The sequence below is a fragment of the Camellia sinensis genome, chromosome 12, assembly GCF_055761805.1.
Source record: "Camellia sinensis isolate YWXY chromosome 12, ASM5576180v1, whole genome shotgun sequence".
Taxonomy (NCBI): Eukaryota; Viridiplantae; Streptophyta; class Magnoliopsida; order Ericales; family Theaceae; genus Camellia; species Camellia sinensis.
The window spans coordinates 45214728-45229441 of NC_138972.1; the positions used below are offsets into that span (position 1 = coordinate 45214728).

At 30.7% G+C, this 14714-nt stretch overlaps 1 protein-coding gene across 6 annotated transcripts; it reads left to right on the forward strand.

The window, feature by feature from the left end:
• The first annotated feature begins 4996 nt into the window (after positions 1 to 4996).
• LOC114258401 (peptidyl-prolyl cis-trans isomerase FKBP13, chloroplastic-like) lies at positions 4997 to 9353 on the forward strand. Of its 6 annotated transcripts, none has more exons than XR_014346254.1 (6): positions 4997 to 5305; positions 5914 to 6000; positions 6663 to 6755; positions 7516 to 7750; positions 8133 to 8336; positions 8424 to 9353. XR_014346254.1 is itself a non-coding variant. In XM_082898458.1 (5 exons), the coding sequence occupies exons 1-5, from the start codon at positions 5258 to 5260 to the stop codon at positions 8484 to 8486; spliced, it is 363 nt and encodes a 120-aa protein (XP_082754584.1). In that variant the 5' UTR covers positions 4997 to 5257; the 3' UTR covers positions 8487 to 9353. The 6 variants fall into 6 exon arrangements, 1 of the variants encoding a protein (XP_082754584.1); XR_014346256.1 differs by having other exon boundaries at positions 7679 to 7750; XR_014346255.1 differs by lacking the exon at positions 8133 to 8336.
• Positions 9354 to 14714: the final 5361 nt, after the last annotated feature.

Here is a 14714-nt window from a genome sequence, read left to right on the forward strand (position 1 = left end):
TGAAAGGGGTAGCAAAGAAGAAAATAAAATCTTTCTTCCTAACCAAACAAAATACTATATGGCCGATCATATTTCTAACTTGATCGTCGAAGGGTCCTCCTAACCATCTCTAGTCGGGAGTGATTACTACCGAGTTGGTTTCTCTTTGCAGAGTCAAGGAAGGAGTACCTCATCTTACTTTCCGTATGGAGAATCTTTCTACCTTCCACAAAACCAAACATGGCATTTGTCTCTCTTTGTTTTAATTGCTCTTTGACCAAAAATAATATCTGATTAAGATTGATAAGATATGAAATAAAAACAATGATAAAATCTAAATCTAAATCACACACACTCGAAGGATTACATACAATAGGTACTCTATGATGTAAAAGGTACTACAATACAATACAAAAGATGTTGCACGTTAATTGTAAATAGAGGAAATTTAAAATAAAATAAAATAAAAATAAAGTTTGACTCTTATATCAAATTAAATTTTTAATTTTTATCAATTTAAACACTAAATTTTTAATTTGTTTTAAATTTAAACCATTAGTCTATTTTTATCAAATAAAATGATCGAGAAAATGATATTTTAATTATTAAACTCAATGAAAAAGTATTTAAACATTTTATATATACCTACATTAAGTTTAATGATTAAAGTAATATTTTTTTTATCAGTTTTACTTAATAAAAACAAACAAATAATTTAGATTGAAAACAAATTAAAAAATTTTAATTTAAATTAATAAAATTTAGAATTTAGAATTATTTTATTCAAAGGTTAAAACTTATAAATATATAATATTATGATAAAAGGTTAAAACTTATAAATATATAGGGGGTGTTTGGGAAGCCAAGGTTTGGCTTTTTTGGGACTAAAATCTACAAAAACACAGAATAGGCTAAAATAGCCAGTAAGATAAAATGTCACATTAAATTTATAATCATTTTACTTTTTCTCTCACAAACATCACATCTAATTACAAAAAAATCCAACTCTCTTCCCAAACATAAATATTTTAGCTACTATTTTGATCATGGATTTGTAAAGAGAAAGGGAAATTGAGAAATTTTATTTTATATTTTATTCACATTTCCTTCATTTTTTTATTTTTTTTTAAATTTTTACTCAAATTTATAATCGAAATACAATCTAAGTATTTGACAAAGCAAGTAGTGGTTCCAAATTGTTTTTTTTTTTTTTAATTTGATTTATAAATTATGTGATAAATTGTGAAAAATAGAACTTTCTTATTTTACCCGTTCATTTCTCACCAAAAGTGATAAAATTTGATGAAAATAAACTAATTGATTATAAAATATTTGTAATACCGAGATTACTCCTTAAAATATAAAAATGAAAAAAAAAATGAGAAGCATTATTCACAATTTTATATTCACAAATTTTTCCATAATAATGGTTTTTTTTTTTAGCAGCAATTTTTCCATAATAATGTGATAATAGAGTTGGAGCATGTATCATTGAATGTATAACCAATTAAAAGTTAACACTTATCATACCACATCATTGTGATAAAATTATTAAAACTTTTGAGGGTCTCACATATTTTCTAGAGAGATTTTCACCTATGTCTCTCACATGCTTTACTTTTTATCCATTCAAGCATAATCATAATATTGAAAAAAATACAATTCAATATGTTTGGTTTCAGTTTTTTAAAAATTAAGTTTTTTGTTTTTCACATTTTTTTTTATTTTGAATGAATATTTTTAAAATTTTAAGTAATTTTTTTTTCACTTTTTTAGATGCACCTTACTTAGATGTATCTAAATAGTAAAATATTTGTGAAAAAATATTTTAAAAATTAATAAATACACAAAAATATGAAAAATATACTGAATTTTTATATTTTTGATATTTAGTGAATTTTTTAAATATTTCTTTCACAAATATTATACTTTTTAAGTGTATTTATGTTAGGTATGTCTAAAAATTTTATAAAAATATTGCTTAAAATATTAAAAAAATCAGTGAAAATATAAAATACAAAAGATAAAAAAATAGAATTTTTTGAGAAATGAATTCTAAAAATTGAAATCAAACTGAATGATTCTTTTTTTCGTTTATTACAATAATTTATAATTTTTTGCTTACTATCCAAAATGTTCGCATATATCCTCCTCTCATGCCATTTTTGTTTCTTGTTTTTTTTTTTTTTTTTTTTTTTTTTAACTTGATATTCAACCAACTAATTAGGAGAACTATCCACTATTTGGACGGATTGGATAAAGAGAGATTACAATTCATTGAACTGTTAGTCCTGGGATACAGTGCCCCCAGACTATTTGGTTGGACTAGATTTGTATCCTATGTTTGTTTAGTCATGAGATTAGATGTTTGGATTAGTTTATTTTAGTAAATTCAATGTTTGGTTGGACAGACTAGATAAGAATAAATGTTCAAAAGATTATTTTACCCTTATAATTTTGTAATTTTTAGTTAATATATAATTTTAAATTTATAATCTATAATTTATAATTTAACAACACTAAAAATTTTTAATTTATAAGGTCATAATTTTTAACTTATTATTTTCAATTAAATTAAATTTATAATTTCTATTTTTTATTTAATACATAATTTTAAATTAACAACACTAAAAAAATTATTTTATTTAATATATAAATTTAATTTTTTAACAACACTAAAAATATTTAATTTATAAGGCTATAATTTATTATTTATTATTTTTAATTGAATTTAATTTATAATTTATAATTTTTATTTAATATATAAATTTAATTTTTTAACAACACTGAAAAAATTATAAGTCCATAATTTTTAATTTATTATTTGTAATTAATTTTTAATTTAGATTTTTTATTTAATATATAATTTTAAATTAACAACACAAAAAATTTTTTTATAAATGTTCAAAATACTATTTTACCATTTTTCAATTGTTTATTAAGTAATAGTATGAGGGTAAAATGGACACTTCACACATTAGTTCCATTGAATACCAATCTCATGAAAATAATCTCACCCCTCCTCCTAGGATACAATAATCCCTCATATGAGGGACTAACAGTCTAGAGAGACTTTTAATCCGGAGCAAAAAAATTGAACCAAACAATAGACTATTAGTCCGAATGGATTAATTGTCCAATCTCATGAAATAATCCCTCAAAACAAACACACTCTAACAGAAGATCGTATTAAATAATAAAATAATAAATAAAAAAACTCAAACCTCATACCTTCACCATCAGACCCGGTCCATTCCATGTCTATACATTAACAAATGTATGGAGGCGCTTAGCTTAACGCATTGTATAGGGCCATTTCTCAAAATAAACTCAACTACCAAGAAAATACATTTTTACCGACTATTTTTGGCTACCAAAAATAATTTAGTCGCCAAAAGTTACGGAATTGGCTACCAAAAATAATATTAGTCGGCAAAAGCCAACTTTTTAGCTACTAATTTTTTTTAGTAGGGGAATGTTGATTATTGGCGACTAAAAAAAATTTAGTAGCTAAAAAAATTACAATGGACACTACAAAATTTTTTAGTAGCTAAACATATCACAATTGGTGACTAAAAGAAATTTTAATAGCCGTAGAGCTACTTTTAGCTACTAAATTGTTTAGTAGCCGAATGAAAATAAAAAATTATAATTTTATCTTTGGCGACCAAAATTTGGTCGCCAAAAATATATTTTCAGCGACAAAATTCCTTTTTAGTCGCTGTAGAACTACTTTTGGCTACTAAATTGTTTGGTAGCCGAATGAAAATATTTTTTTTATTTTTTATTTTTGGCGACCAAAATTTTGGTCGTCAAAAATATATTTTCAGCGACAAAATTCATTTTCAGTCGCTGTAGAGTTACTTTTGGCTACTAAATTGTTTAGTAGCCGAATGAAAATAAAAAATTTATTTTTTATCTTTGGTGACCAAAATTTTGGTTGCCAAAAATATATTTTCAGCGACAAAATTCCTTTTTAGTCGCTGTAGAGCTACTTTTGGCTACTAAATTGTTTGGTAGCCGAATGAAAACAAATAATTACTTTTATCTTTGCCGACCAAATCATATTTTAGTCGCCAAAGATGATTAAACAAAATAGTTACTTTTATTTTATTTTATTTTATTTTACTAAACAAAATAGTTATTTTATTTTATTTTTATTTTTATGTAGAGGTTGTCAAATCTTGAATTTTTCGTATAGAGATTGTCAAATCTTAAATTTGTTTTTGTTTTTGTTTTTGCAGTATGAATAGATTAACAACAATGACATTTTATGTCTCCACTTGAAATTTGACTTTCTTTCTTTTTTTAATGAGAAAAATAAAATTGAAAGAAGCTTCTTTTTTAAAAATAAAAATAAAAATGAAACATGCTTATTAATTAAATAAAAATGAATTCCCATTAGTAGTAGGTATATGAATAAAACATTGGTTTGAATCTCTACAGAAACTTTGTAACATTTACTTCTCTGTTCTTTTAAGATAATAAATTAACATTTTAAATTTTATTTTTGTATCACATGAACCATTGGGCAACATCTAAAAAAATCACCTATTTTTTCAAAAAAATTTGTCCTTTAGTAATTTTATTTTAAAATTTTTTATTTTTTCAATTCATTTTATCGAGCCGAATCTAAGAAATATATATGTTTTAAAATTTTTTAAAAATTCAAAATTCAAAATAAGCAACAAATATTTACATTTTTTTTGTTAATTTTTATCTTTATTGATTTTTTTTAAATTTCAGAAAAAAATTATAATTTTTCGATTTGCTTTGTCGAATGAAAACGAAAAATAAAAAAATATGTTTTTTACCTTTGGCGACCAAAATTTTGGTAGCAAAAAGTTTGTTTTCAGCGACAAACTTGAATTTTAGTCGGCAAAGAAGTAAAATGTTTTGGAGGGAGACATTTCAAATATTTCGAGGGATTTATAAAATACTTTTAGCGACAAAAAGTTTTAGTCGCCAATAACCATTTCTATAAATTATCTCACTCTCTCACCAAACCCAACCCAACCCTGAACCATTAATAGCGCCTCTCTCTCTCTCTCTCTCTCTCTCTCTTCAGCGTCCTTCTCCCTCTCCCTCACCGCCGGTCCTCCTCACGTTGGCCGGCAACCGGAGCACCGATTCACTTCCTTGTTGGTCACCGTCGCCTGAGATCCTCTCTCTCCCGCTCGGTATTGTTTTTCTGTCTCTCTTTCTTTCACCATTCACTCACAAAAACCCATACCTGAAGTTTTGGGATTGGTACCTGAAGATATCAGTCGTGTCGGCAATGATTGGAGGTTCAATGGAGTTTTTCATGGTCAAAACCGGCTTCTGTGTGAGAACACTCCTTTAGCTCTCACTCTTTTCCATTTTGCTTCATTTTTTTCTGTTTGTGTTTTCTATTGTGCTCTAATTTATGAAATTTTGATTTTTTGGATTCAATGCACTCATTCATTATGAATTTGCCCAGCTAAAATGAATGGCTCACTGTGGGTTATGGATTGAATTTATCAAATTTATTCAATGTGTTGATGAGGAGATTGGGTTGTAAACAAATTGCAAAATCAATGGATTATGTGAATTTATTAAGTATGTTTGTTTTTTTTCTAACTACTGCTCTTCCTTGTTTGTTTTTCTCTACCTACTGCTCTTACTTGGCCTGTTTCATCCGTGCTTGTATTTGTTGTTGTCTTCTGACCCTTCTGCTCACAATGTGTTCGACAAAATGCTCAAATGAAACTGGACAATGCTCATGTGTTTGACATCTGTTTATGAGGTTTGGTAGTGCCCAGATTGAATTTAATTGTTTTTTTCAATTACCTGTTCATGAGCTCTTATTAGGTGCATTTTCAGTTTGAGATTGAATTTCATTTTTTTTGAATGTTTGGGCCTAATTCATTTTTTTCATTCTACGATATGTTCATTTTTTTCATTCTAATTCAGTTTGAGGATAAATTCTATAAGCCCCCCAAACAAGTGGTTTCAACCCTGGAAACAACTCGATCTCATGGTCCCTTGTCTCTTGTGGAGGTAGTGTTTTGGTTAGTTTTTGGTAAGAAAACAAACTTAATCTATCCTTATCAAAATTGGTTTATGGATCTCACATTCTTCTTTCCAAAACAAGGTAGGGAGAATTTCATCACTTACATTAAAATAAACACTAAAACAATACAAAGAACCATAGTGGGCCTTCCTTTTTCTTATCACATTGCTCTGCTAAGAACATCATTTATTTGTTCTAACAAAGAACCGTAGTGGGCCTTTCTTTGTTCTAATATTATTCTCTTCTTATTCTTTTTCATTTGAATGATATTCGGCCTTATTAGTTATTGAATATTAATGGTTGGTTTTAAATTGCTTTGTTATGTGTTATTTTGTTCTGTTTATTTGGATCATGGCATGTTTTTAAATTATTAATATGATATTTAGACATTGGGACATAAGCTTTGGTCTGGTTGTAAGATATGTAAACAGATTACTTCTTGATAAAGTATTCAATTCTTCTGAAATTTTGATAGCTTTTATATGTTGAAAGTTGTCCTATACTTCAGTAAGTTGAATTTTAGGTCGAGATGAATCCTTTGATATTTAAAAACCAGTATTGTAGTAGTAAACATTAGACAAAATGCAATGAATAACATTATATTTCCAGTTGCAATTTTGTAAGAGGTATTCTGTTTTTGTCCATACAGATTCACTACACTGCAAGGTTTGCTGATGTGATAGTTTTTGACAGCAGCTACAAACGAGGTCGACCTCTCACTATGCGTATCGGTCTTCGCAAAGTAAGAGTTCTTTTAAAACTAAACTATTGTCTTCTATAACTGGCAAACGGGAATTTAAAATAAATCTTAGTCACATATAGTTTTTGAAATTTTAGGATAAAATTTATATTTTATAGCCACCAACTTTCACTATAACCACATATTCTAATTACAACAATTAACTTCCCACCGTTTAGAATTTGAATAAAAAATAAAATGAGGAACTAAATAATAGATTGTTTATGAGTGAGTAAGATCAAAGATGATATGATGGTCGATAGATTGTTTGTTCAAGAAAACAGATGATGAGTAATTGAGATCAAAGATGATGTGAAAATCCAAATAATAGAATAAATTTGTTTATATGCTTCAATGAATTGTTCCAGTTGCATAATAAGATGAAATGCCGGCAATGTTCAACTTGCATATATGAACCTTACATCTACTGTGGGCAGTGTTAAGTTTAGTTGTTAAGGCAATTGTGTTGGTTCTTTAGCTTCATATGTGTGCAAAGCATATAAGCTCATTATCTGTTTGTATATATGCTTCAAAGAATTGGGACGGTTGTCTTAGGTCCTAGGGAGAAAAACATCTTTGATATTGGCTGGTCCTCCACCCGTGGAATATGAGAGAGCTTTCGATGGATTGCCCTGAGTTTGTATGTATGGAAAATAAAAATTGGTCTGATGTAGAGATTTTATGGTGCTCACATTTGTTGAACCTTGTACGTTGTGTGGAAAAGGCATAATTAAATATTATGGTCATAAATGCTTTTCTGCAGGGAATGGTGTTTGACCTGGAGAAGGGATCCACCTTATACATTGATCTACCAAAATCTAACACGAGATCTAAGCGCACCAGAACTTTTTTATTCAGCTTTCCTGCTGCCTATGTTTCTACTTTTCGTTAACTGTTGGTGGCCTTAATGTGAACTTGTTGATTAGGTGATGAAAAACCTGGCTCGGAGAAGAGAAGTAAAGGATCTGCTGCATTTTCAAGGGGCATTCATGATCCTGGTATGGTGGCTGCCCTGAACTGTTCAAAGTTCCATAAGGAGCTCTTTATCTAAACATTTTTTCTTTTAGTTTTACCCCCTCTGACTGGATTTTTTAATACGGATGAGGTTTTGATCTCTATTTTGCATCCTCAGCCTACTTCTCACCATTTCCTTAATTTCTTGACATTGTTGTGGGTGTTTGTCTGATCTGTTGCTTTGAATACTAGTAGTTAGTCACATGGTCAACACGTTATTCTAAGCTCACATTGCACATGTTCTGCATGCTTGGGCACTAGCAGGTGTTATCCCATTAGAAAACTAGGTGGAGGGATTTTTAACCAAATTTCTAAAATTATTATGTTATCAATTAATGTTATGACCCCGCTTTATTCATATTACAGTGGTCTAGTTACCCTCAAATACTCTAAAGAACTCTGTGGACTCGTTCTGTGGTCGTTGGTTGTCAAGCCATCTGTTAAATATGTCAACATGAGAGCTTTAGCTATGAAACTAATTCTTTGCGAAAGCAAGTGCCTCATTTTAGCTATGAGAACTCTGCGAAACTAATTCTTTGCGAAAGCAAGAGCTATTCCAGTCTTTTCAAGGTTTGGAGTAATTATTTTTATCATGTATTTTCTTAATATGTGAAGCTTGTGGAATTTAATTTTCTATTTCTTTTTGTCCTTTCCTAGTTGCCATGGATTTATAAAATTGAAGATGCAGAGCACATATGGAACTCCGGTTGCATTTGCTGATTTTCAGGTACTTTGTTACTGTCGTTGAAGGTTAAAAAAACAAGCTGCAATTTTTTTTATAGTAGTATGAAGTGTCATGATGGCTTTTCAATATCTGGTGGATCTTCCTTATTTTTGGGATTGATTTTAATTCAGCATAGTGAAATGAAAAATGCTACTTAGAATTCTTTGGATGATAGTAAATTTGTTATAAACTCAATAGGCGTTTAGGGTCTCATCATTTACCTACAATGCTTTTGTAGAAGAATTTACGCTAATTTTTGGATGAAATGGTAAGTACACCCATAATTTCTGTAATTTGGTAATACTTACACAATTTACTTTTACATTTAACTATTAAAATTTATTTAGATAGATTTAGAGATTAAAAAGCTAAAACAAGAACTCATGATGGGCCCATGTTTGGATGTCTTTCATTAGTTAATAGCTATTACTCTCCTTGTCTTTTAATGTTTGAAATTATTACAATATATATATGTCGTCCAGAAGTGCCTCTATATGCACCAAACTAATGATTAAAATTTTGTTTTTCTGCATATGTTTTTGGACATACAAATGTGGATATGTTTTTTTTTACTAGTACAGGAGGGCATTGTTTTTATATCTCTATCCGTATGTATAGTGGTTTGTACAAATTATTTTTTTGGTGTGGTAAATATCAACTAAGTTGGCATGGTAGAAATTAACATAGCACGTGATACAAAATAATTTTGGGGCAGTACAAAATATAATTTTTGTTGTGGTACAGAAGTTCTAGGTGTACAATTAATTTGGTTATTCCTGTATTATGTATGGAATTAAATTATTGACGTTGGATTATACTTGGTTCTTATGGAATTTGTTATATATATATAATTGGACGTTCAATATTAATTATTTGGATGGTTGAAACTAAAATGTGTGCACGTTGTTGAATGCTTGATAACATATTTAGTGTTGATGGATTATATTGTTTATACAGGGTACAGGTTGTATTCATAATGGATACAGGTTGTTTAGAAATTTCTTTTTTTTAAAAAAAAAAAAAAAAAACACATTAAATATATTTGGCCACCAAATATTTTGGTAGCCAAATACGGAATCAAATGTTTTGGTGACTACTAATTTAGTAACAAAAACATAACCCCTAAAAGTTTTTGCGACCAAATAATTAGTAGCTAAACAATTGAGAATGAGAGAAAGAAACTATTGGCCACTAAATTTTTTAGTCACGGAAAAAAAATGGTATCATTTGGCGACTAAAACATTTGGTGGCAAAAAGTGAAGAAGTGAATGTTAAGAGGCATTTGGCTACGAAACTTTTAGTGGGCAAAAGAAACAACGACCAAAATTACTTAGTCGCTAAAAAAATGTATTCTATTGGTGACCAAAATGTTTGGTCTATAATAGTCATTCTCATTTTATGGTAGCACTTTTAGTGACTAATACTTTAGTCGCCGAAATCACCTTTTGCCGACTAAATAATGTTTCGTAGCCAAATGAGTACTTTCGGCGACCAATTATTTAGTAGCTAAAAGTGACACTTTCCCCGACCAAACCAACTTAGTAGCCAAAAGTATTCATTTGGCAACTAAAGGTTTTAGTGGCGGAAACATAACATTTGCCGACTAAACTAAGTTTAGTAGCTAAATGTAGTCACTTTCGGCGACCAAACAAAGTTTAGTCGCCAATACTATCGCCGACAGGGTAAAGGCGACGAGATTGGCGACAAAATATTTTAGTCGCTAAATCGTTTCAGCGACCAATCATTGGACTTTTGGCGACCAATATTTTGGTAGCCAAAAGTGACATTTCTTGTAGTGTACTAACCTATTTTTCAAACTAAGCCTAGCCTAGTCGAAATTTTCAAAATAAACTGAAGCGTTATTCCAAAACACACTTTCACTATATTTCTGGTCCAGGCGAGAAAAATAAATAAAATCATAAAAGCGTGGTTACAAATCACATTTTTAATTAAGAAAGCGTGGTTAGAAACCACACTTTTAGAGAAATTTGTTTTGTAAAGAAAGCATGGTTAGAAATTACGCTTTTAAAGAAAACTGTTTTGTAAAGAAAGCGTGGTTAGAAACCACGTTTTTAAAAAAAATTTTGTTTTAAAAGAAATTGTGGTTCGTAACTGCACTTTTAAACTGTTGATTATTATTATTATTATTATTATTATTATTATTATTATTATTATTTTGATTGATTTCTCTTCAATCCACATTCTATAATTCACTCAATCATCTTGTAAATCTCTATATATAAATTATTCATATAAAATATTGTATTGATAAACAATCTTAGCTACCAAATTTTATTATTTTAATATTTAAAAATAAATTATGTAATTTTTTATGTTTCGCATCCATTATTTTTTAAAAAAATGATAAAATTATATGTACGATTATCAGATCAATTTGATATTTACATAAATAATTTATACATAAATTTTTTTTAAAAAAAAACAGCATGAATTGTCTAAAGAGTAGTGATTAAGAGTTTTAAAACTATAGTTCTGATTTAAACTGTAATGATATGAAATAAAAATAAATAAAAATAAAAATAAAAAAAACCCACAAACAAGCAATCATAAATATCATATCAAAGATTATTAGATTAAGATTTTACTATTGAATTAATAATCACCGCTTATGATTTTAAAAATATAAAAGTAAAAAAAAAATGAAAAAATGTGAATTAAATATTTGCTTAATTTACCTGATATTTTTAAAAATTTTATTTAAATATAAAATTTTAAATAAAATTTTTATTTTGTTATATAATTCAAATATAATTTAAAAAAGATCGATGATGGACAAAAATAAAAACAACAAATAAAAAATTAAAAATTAAAAATTAAAAAAGAAGATGAAAATAATGGCCTCCAGACACACACCCTCCCCAGTGAATATTTTGCGCAGTTTCAGAGAGATTTTGTCAAGGCTTTTCCCAAACTATGCCCCTATAGTAATTTATTTTCCAAACTAAGCCTACTTTTGCAGAATTTTCAAAAATATTTGTTGTTCCCTTAAATATTTGTTGCCAAGAAATATTTAAATAAAACTCCACGCAACATATACAAAGTATCTAATTTGCTAATTACTACTACGAACAGGAAAACAAAATAAAGGTATGACTATAACACTTATAACACTTTAGAATGACGTAACTAGTCAAACGTAAGTATCCCACAAAAATAATTTGTGGAAACATTCAACATAACAGTTACATAAATAAATATTAGACAAACCTTTTACAAACTCACTGTCGAAAGAGTTATTTTAACACACACAACACATAATTATGGATAACCTAATATAATATAGTAGACAGATAGACGCCTAATCCTCGCTCAAATCGGCAATCTCAGAGTCCGAACAATCTGAGAGCTCAGGGTCAGAGAGAAGTGTAGGATCCTCCTTGATAGCCTTGATAGCCATAGCATTTGGTGTTGTTCCATTCTTATTGGCAACTGACTTAAGTATAGATTGTTTCATATCGCGAGCTGACCTACAGTGCATTTGAGAAATCTCACGTCGAAGTCTTTCACATAGTCGATCAACATTATCTGGATCTTCCTTTTGGATCTCAACTGAACATGTTTTCGGCACCTTCAGTCGATTTACCCAACATAATCTTTCCATTTGCACTTGCTCTATAAATAGTGTGGGCCACTTCAGAAGTCTAGCGTCTGCTAAACCATGTCCTGTTTGATTATTAGATGGATCCTCCACGAAACCACATGGATCTCGATAGTACTTGGGCATGACAAAATGTTGCTTCCCAAACCTATCATGATAAGCACAAGAGGCATCTAACAAAACAAATGGTGTTTCATCATCAACATCGCCACTTCCCCTTCCCGTTCCTCTTTCTCGGCGTGAATTCTCACCTTTTTTGAAGTTCCTACCCCCTACGAGTCCCTCTTCTGTTCTTCTTCCTCGTCGTGAACTCTCACCTCTGCGATTCCTACCCCCTGTTGTGAATTTATACTCCATTTGATTTTTTCTCAATAAATGAACAATAGTTTCCTAGGGCGAACTGAGTGGAAAGGTTGTGTGTTTACCATCGCTCCTTCAGTCCTTTATATAGTTGTTTGTCAACATTATTGCCATGTGGTCGTATTAATGTGACTTAGATGAGTTCTGAAATGTGAGGAAAAAACAAAGCATCTAAGTCGCGCTGCACAAAGTCACATGCATCACTGCATTTAAAGAAAAAAATGACAAAGTATATAATTTATAAAGTCAGAAAGTCACATGCATCACTGCATCACTGCACAAATTTACATGTATCACTGCATCTAAGGAAAAAAGTCACATGCATCACTGCATCGCTGCACAAAGTCACATAGCATCTGAGGAAAAAACAAAGCATATAATTTATTACGTCTGTTAAAGTCACTGCATCACTGAGAAATGTTGGACGTATCTGTAGACACCCCATTTTTGACCGTCCTCATGACTTGGACGTCATCGTTTGAACACTCGATGATCATCCATGCTTGTGTTCGTTTTGAGTTCTCGAAAGTCTCGACTGCGCGCCTTGCCTTAGGATCTCTCAACTTGTCTGTTTTGTGCTTGGTTGTGGACCAAGGACTTGTGGTTTTGTTTCTGAGGGAAGAGGGTGGCTTGTTGGCCATCCCCTCAACCCATCGGCCAAGGCATGAAGGCATCGGCCTTGTTTTCTTGCCATCGGCCAAAAGTGTTGGCCGATCGGCACTCTTTTTGGTCGATCGGCACTCTGTTTGGTCGATTGGCCTTGTTTTCTGGCCGAGCCCTGTTCATCTGCTTTATGCAGATATTTTATGCCAGCTGTCACAACTGGCATACACAATTCACATCCTCCATACACGTTTATGGAGGGATTTGCACCTTGTTTTAACTTGCTTAGGAAGCTTTGGAATTGGATTCCTATAAGAAGAGAGCTCCTCCTCCCTTCTTAGAGGTTCTGAAATTTGATATAGAAGTTCTATATCACTATCTCTATATATATTTCCTCTCTCTCTATATTTGTGTGTGTGTTTGTACTCTAAAGGGTGTTTTGTTCACACTATTGCACACAAACACCTAGCAATACACCACCCTCTTGTTTCTGAGGTACTAGGGAGTTGGTTTTAGAGTTCTTGGGCTGGTTTTGATCAGAGAAAGGTGCTGGTGTAGTGTTCTTGAATGTGTTCTTCAAGGGTGAGCAAACTTGCTTTTAAACCCCCATTCTTGCTTAAGATTTTAGACCCTTTTGCTTATTGTTTTAAGCTTGACTCTAAACTACAATAAGTTCTGATTTTTTATGCTTTAGATCTTTGTTTAAGGTCACTTTTTGGTTGGGGGTCATCTCCTCCCTCAAAGGCCTTGTTAGGCCTTGTTTTAGGCCATCCCTTTCGGCCCTTGTTCTTGGTTTTGCATGACCTTTCTACCACTGAAATCCAGAGGATTTTCAGTGGTGGAAAGGTAGTTTTGAGGTCTTAAATAGGAGAGGGTCATCCCCTCTCCTTGTTGTCTTATATGCTAGTATAAATGGCTTATATTGGTAGCATGTTTGCTTAGCTTGTTTTAGCTCCATTTCAGCAAGTATTTGGTGTTATTTTGCCATATTTTACCTCTGCCTAAGGTTGGTTTAATGGCTTCTTACATGCACCATGTCCTCGTCTTGTAATCCTCTCTATTACCTTAACATGCATCTTGTGTTTAGACCATCATGCCTGCATATTTTGGCTCAACTCAAAGGAGCTTTTAGTCATGTTTTACCATGCTTCAGCTCTGTTTCATGTTGTTTTGGTCATGCTTGACTTGCGTTGTATAGTCGTGATTCAATCTATCTTGTTAGCTTTGAGTATTGAGTCCTTTAACATTCTTTATTTGGACCATTATCATGATTTGGCATCATTTGAAATGTTATTTTAGTCCATGTTTCATGCTCATATACTTGCACTTATCACTCCTTTAATGCTTTAAAGAGTTGATGTCTTATGCCTCATGAATGGACCATTGTGTATGCCTCCATGCTTAGGTCTTTGGGATGCCATCTAAGTGGGTTTTTGGGCTTATTTTGATATGCCATAACTTTGTTTTTATTGGTTTAAGTCATGCCATGTTTGGTTTTGATAGGTGTAGTGTAACACCCCTTTGTAGTCTTGCATGCCTCATGTTTTCGATGTTGTATTCTAGCTTGTGTTGGCTAGTTCCGAGCATATTTTTGGTCTCGTATTGACTTGCTTTAGGACTGTTTTGGGTGGCCTTGGCCCTT

Coding starts and splice junctions, on each gene's coding strand:
- LOC114258401 (XM_082898458.1), top strand. CDS start 5,258: ATGATTGGAGGTTCAATGGAGTTTTTCATGGTCAAAACCGGCTTCTGT. Junction 5,306..5,913: donor TGGTCAAAACCGGCTTCTGT/GTGAGAACACTC, acceptor ATTCTAATTCAG/TTTGAGGATAAATTCTATAA. Junction 7,751..8,423: donor AAGGGGCATTCATGATCCTG/GTATGGTGGCTG, acceptor GTCCTTTCCTAG/TTGCCATGGATTTATAAAAT.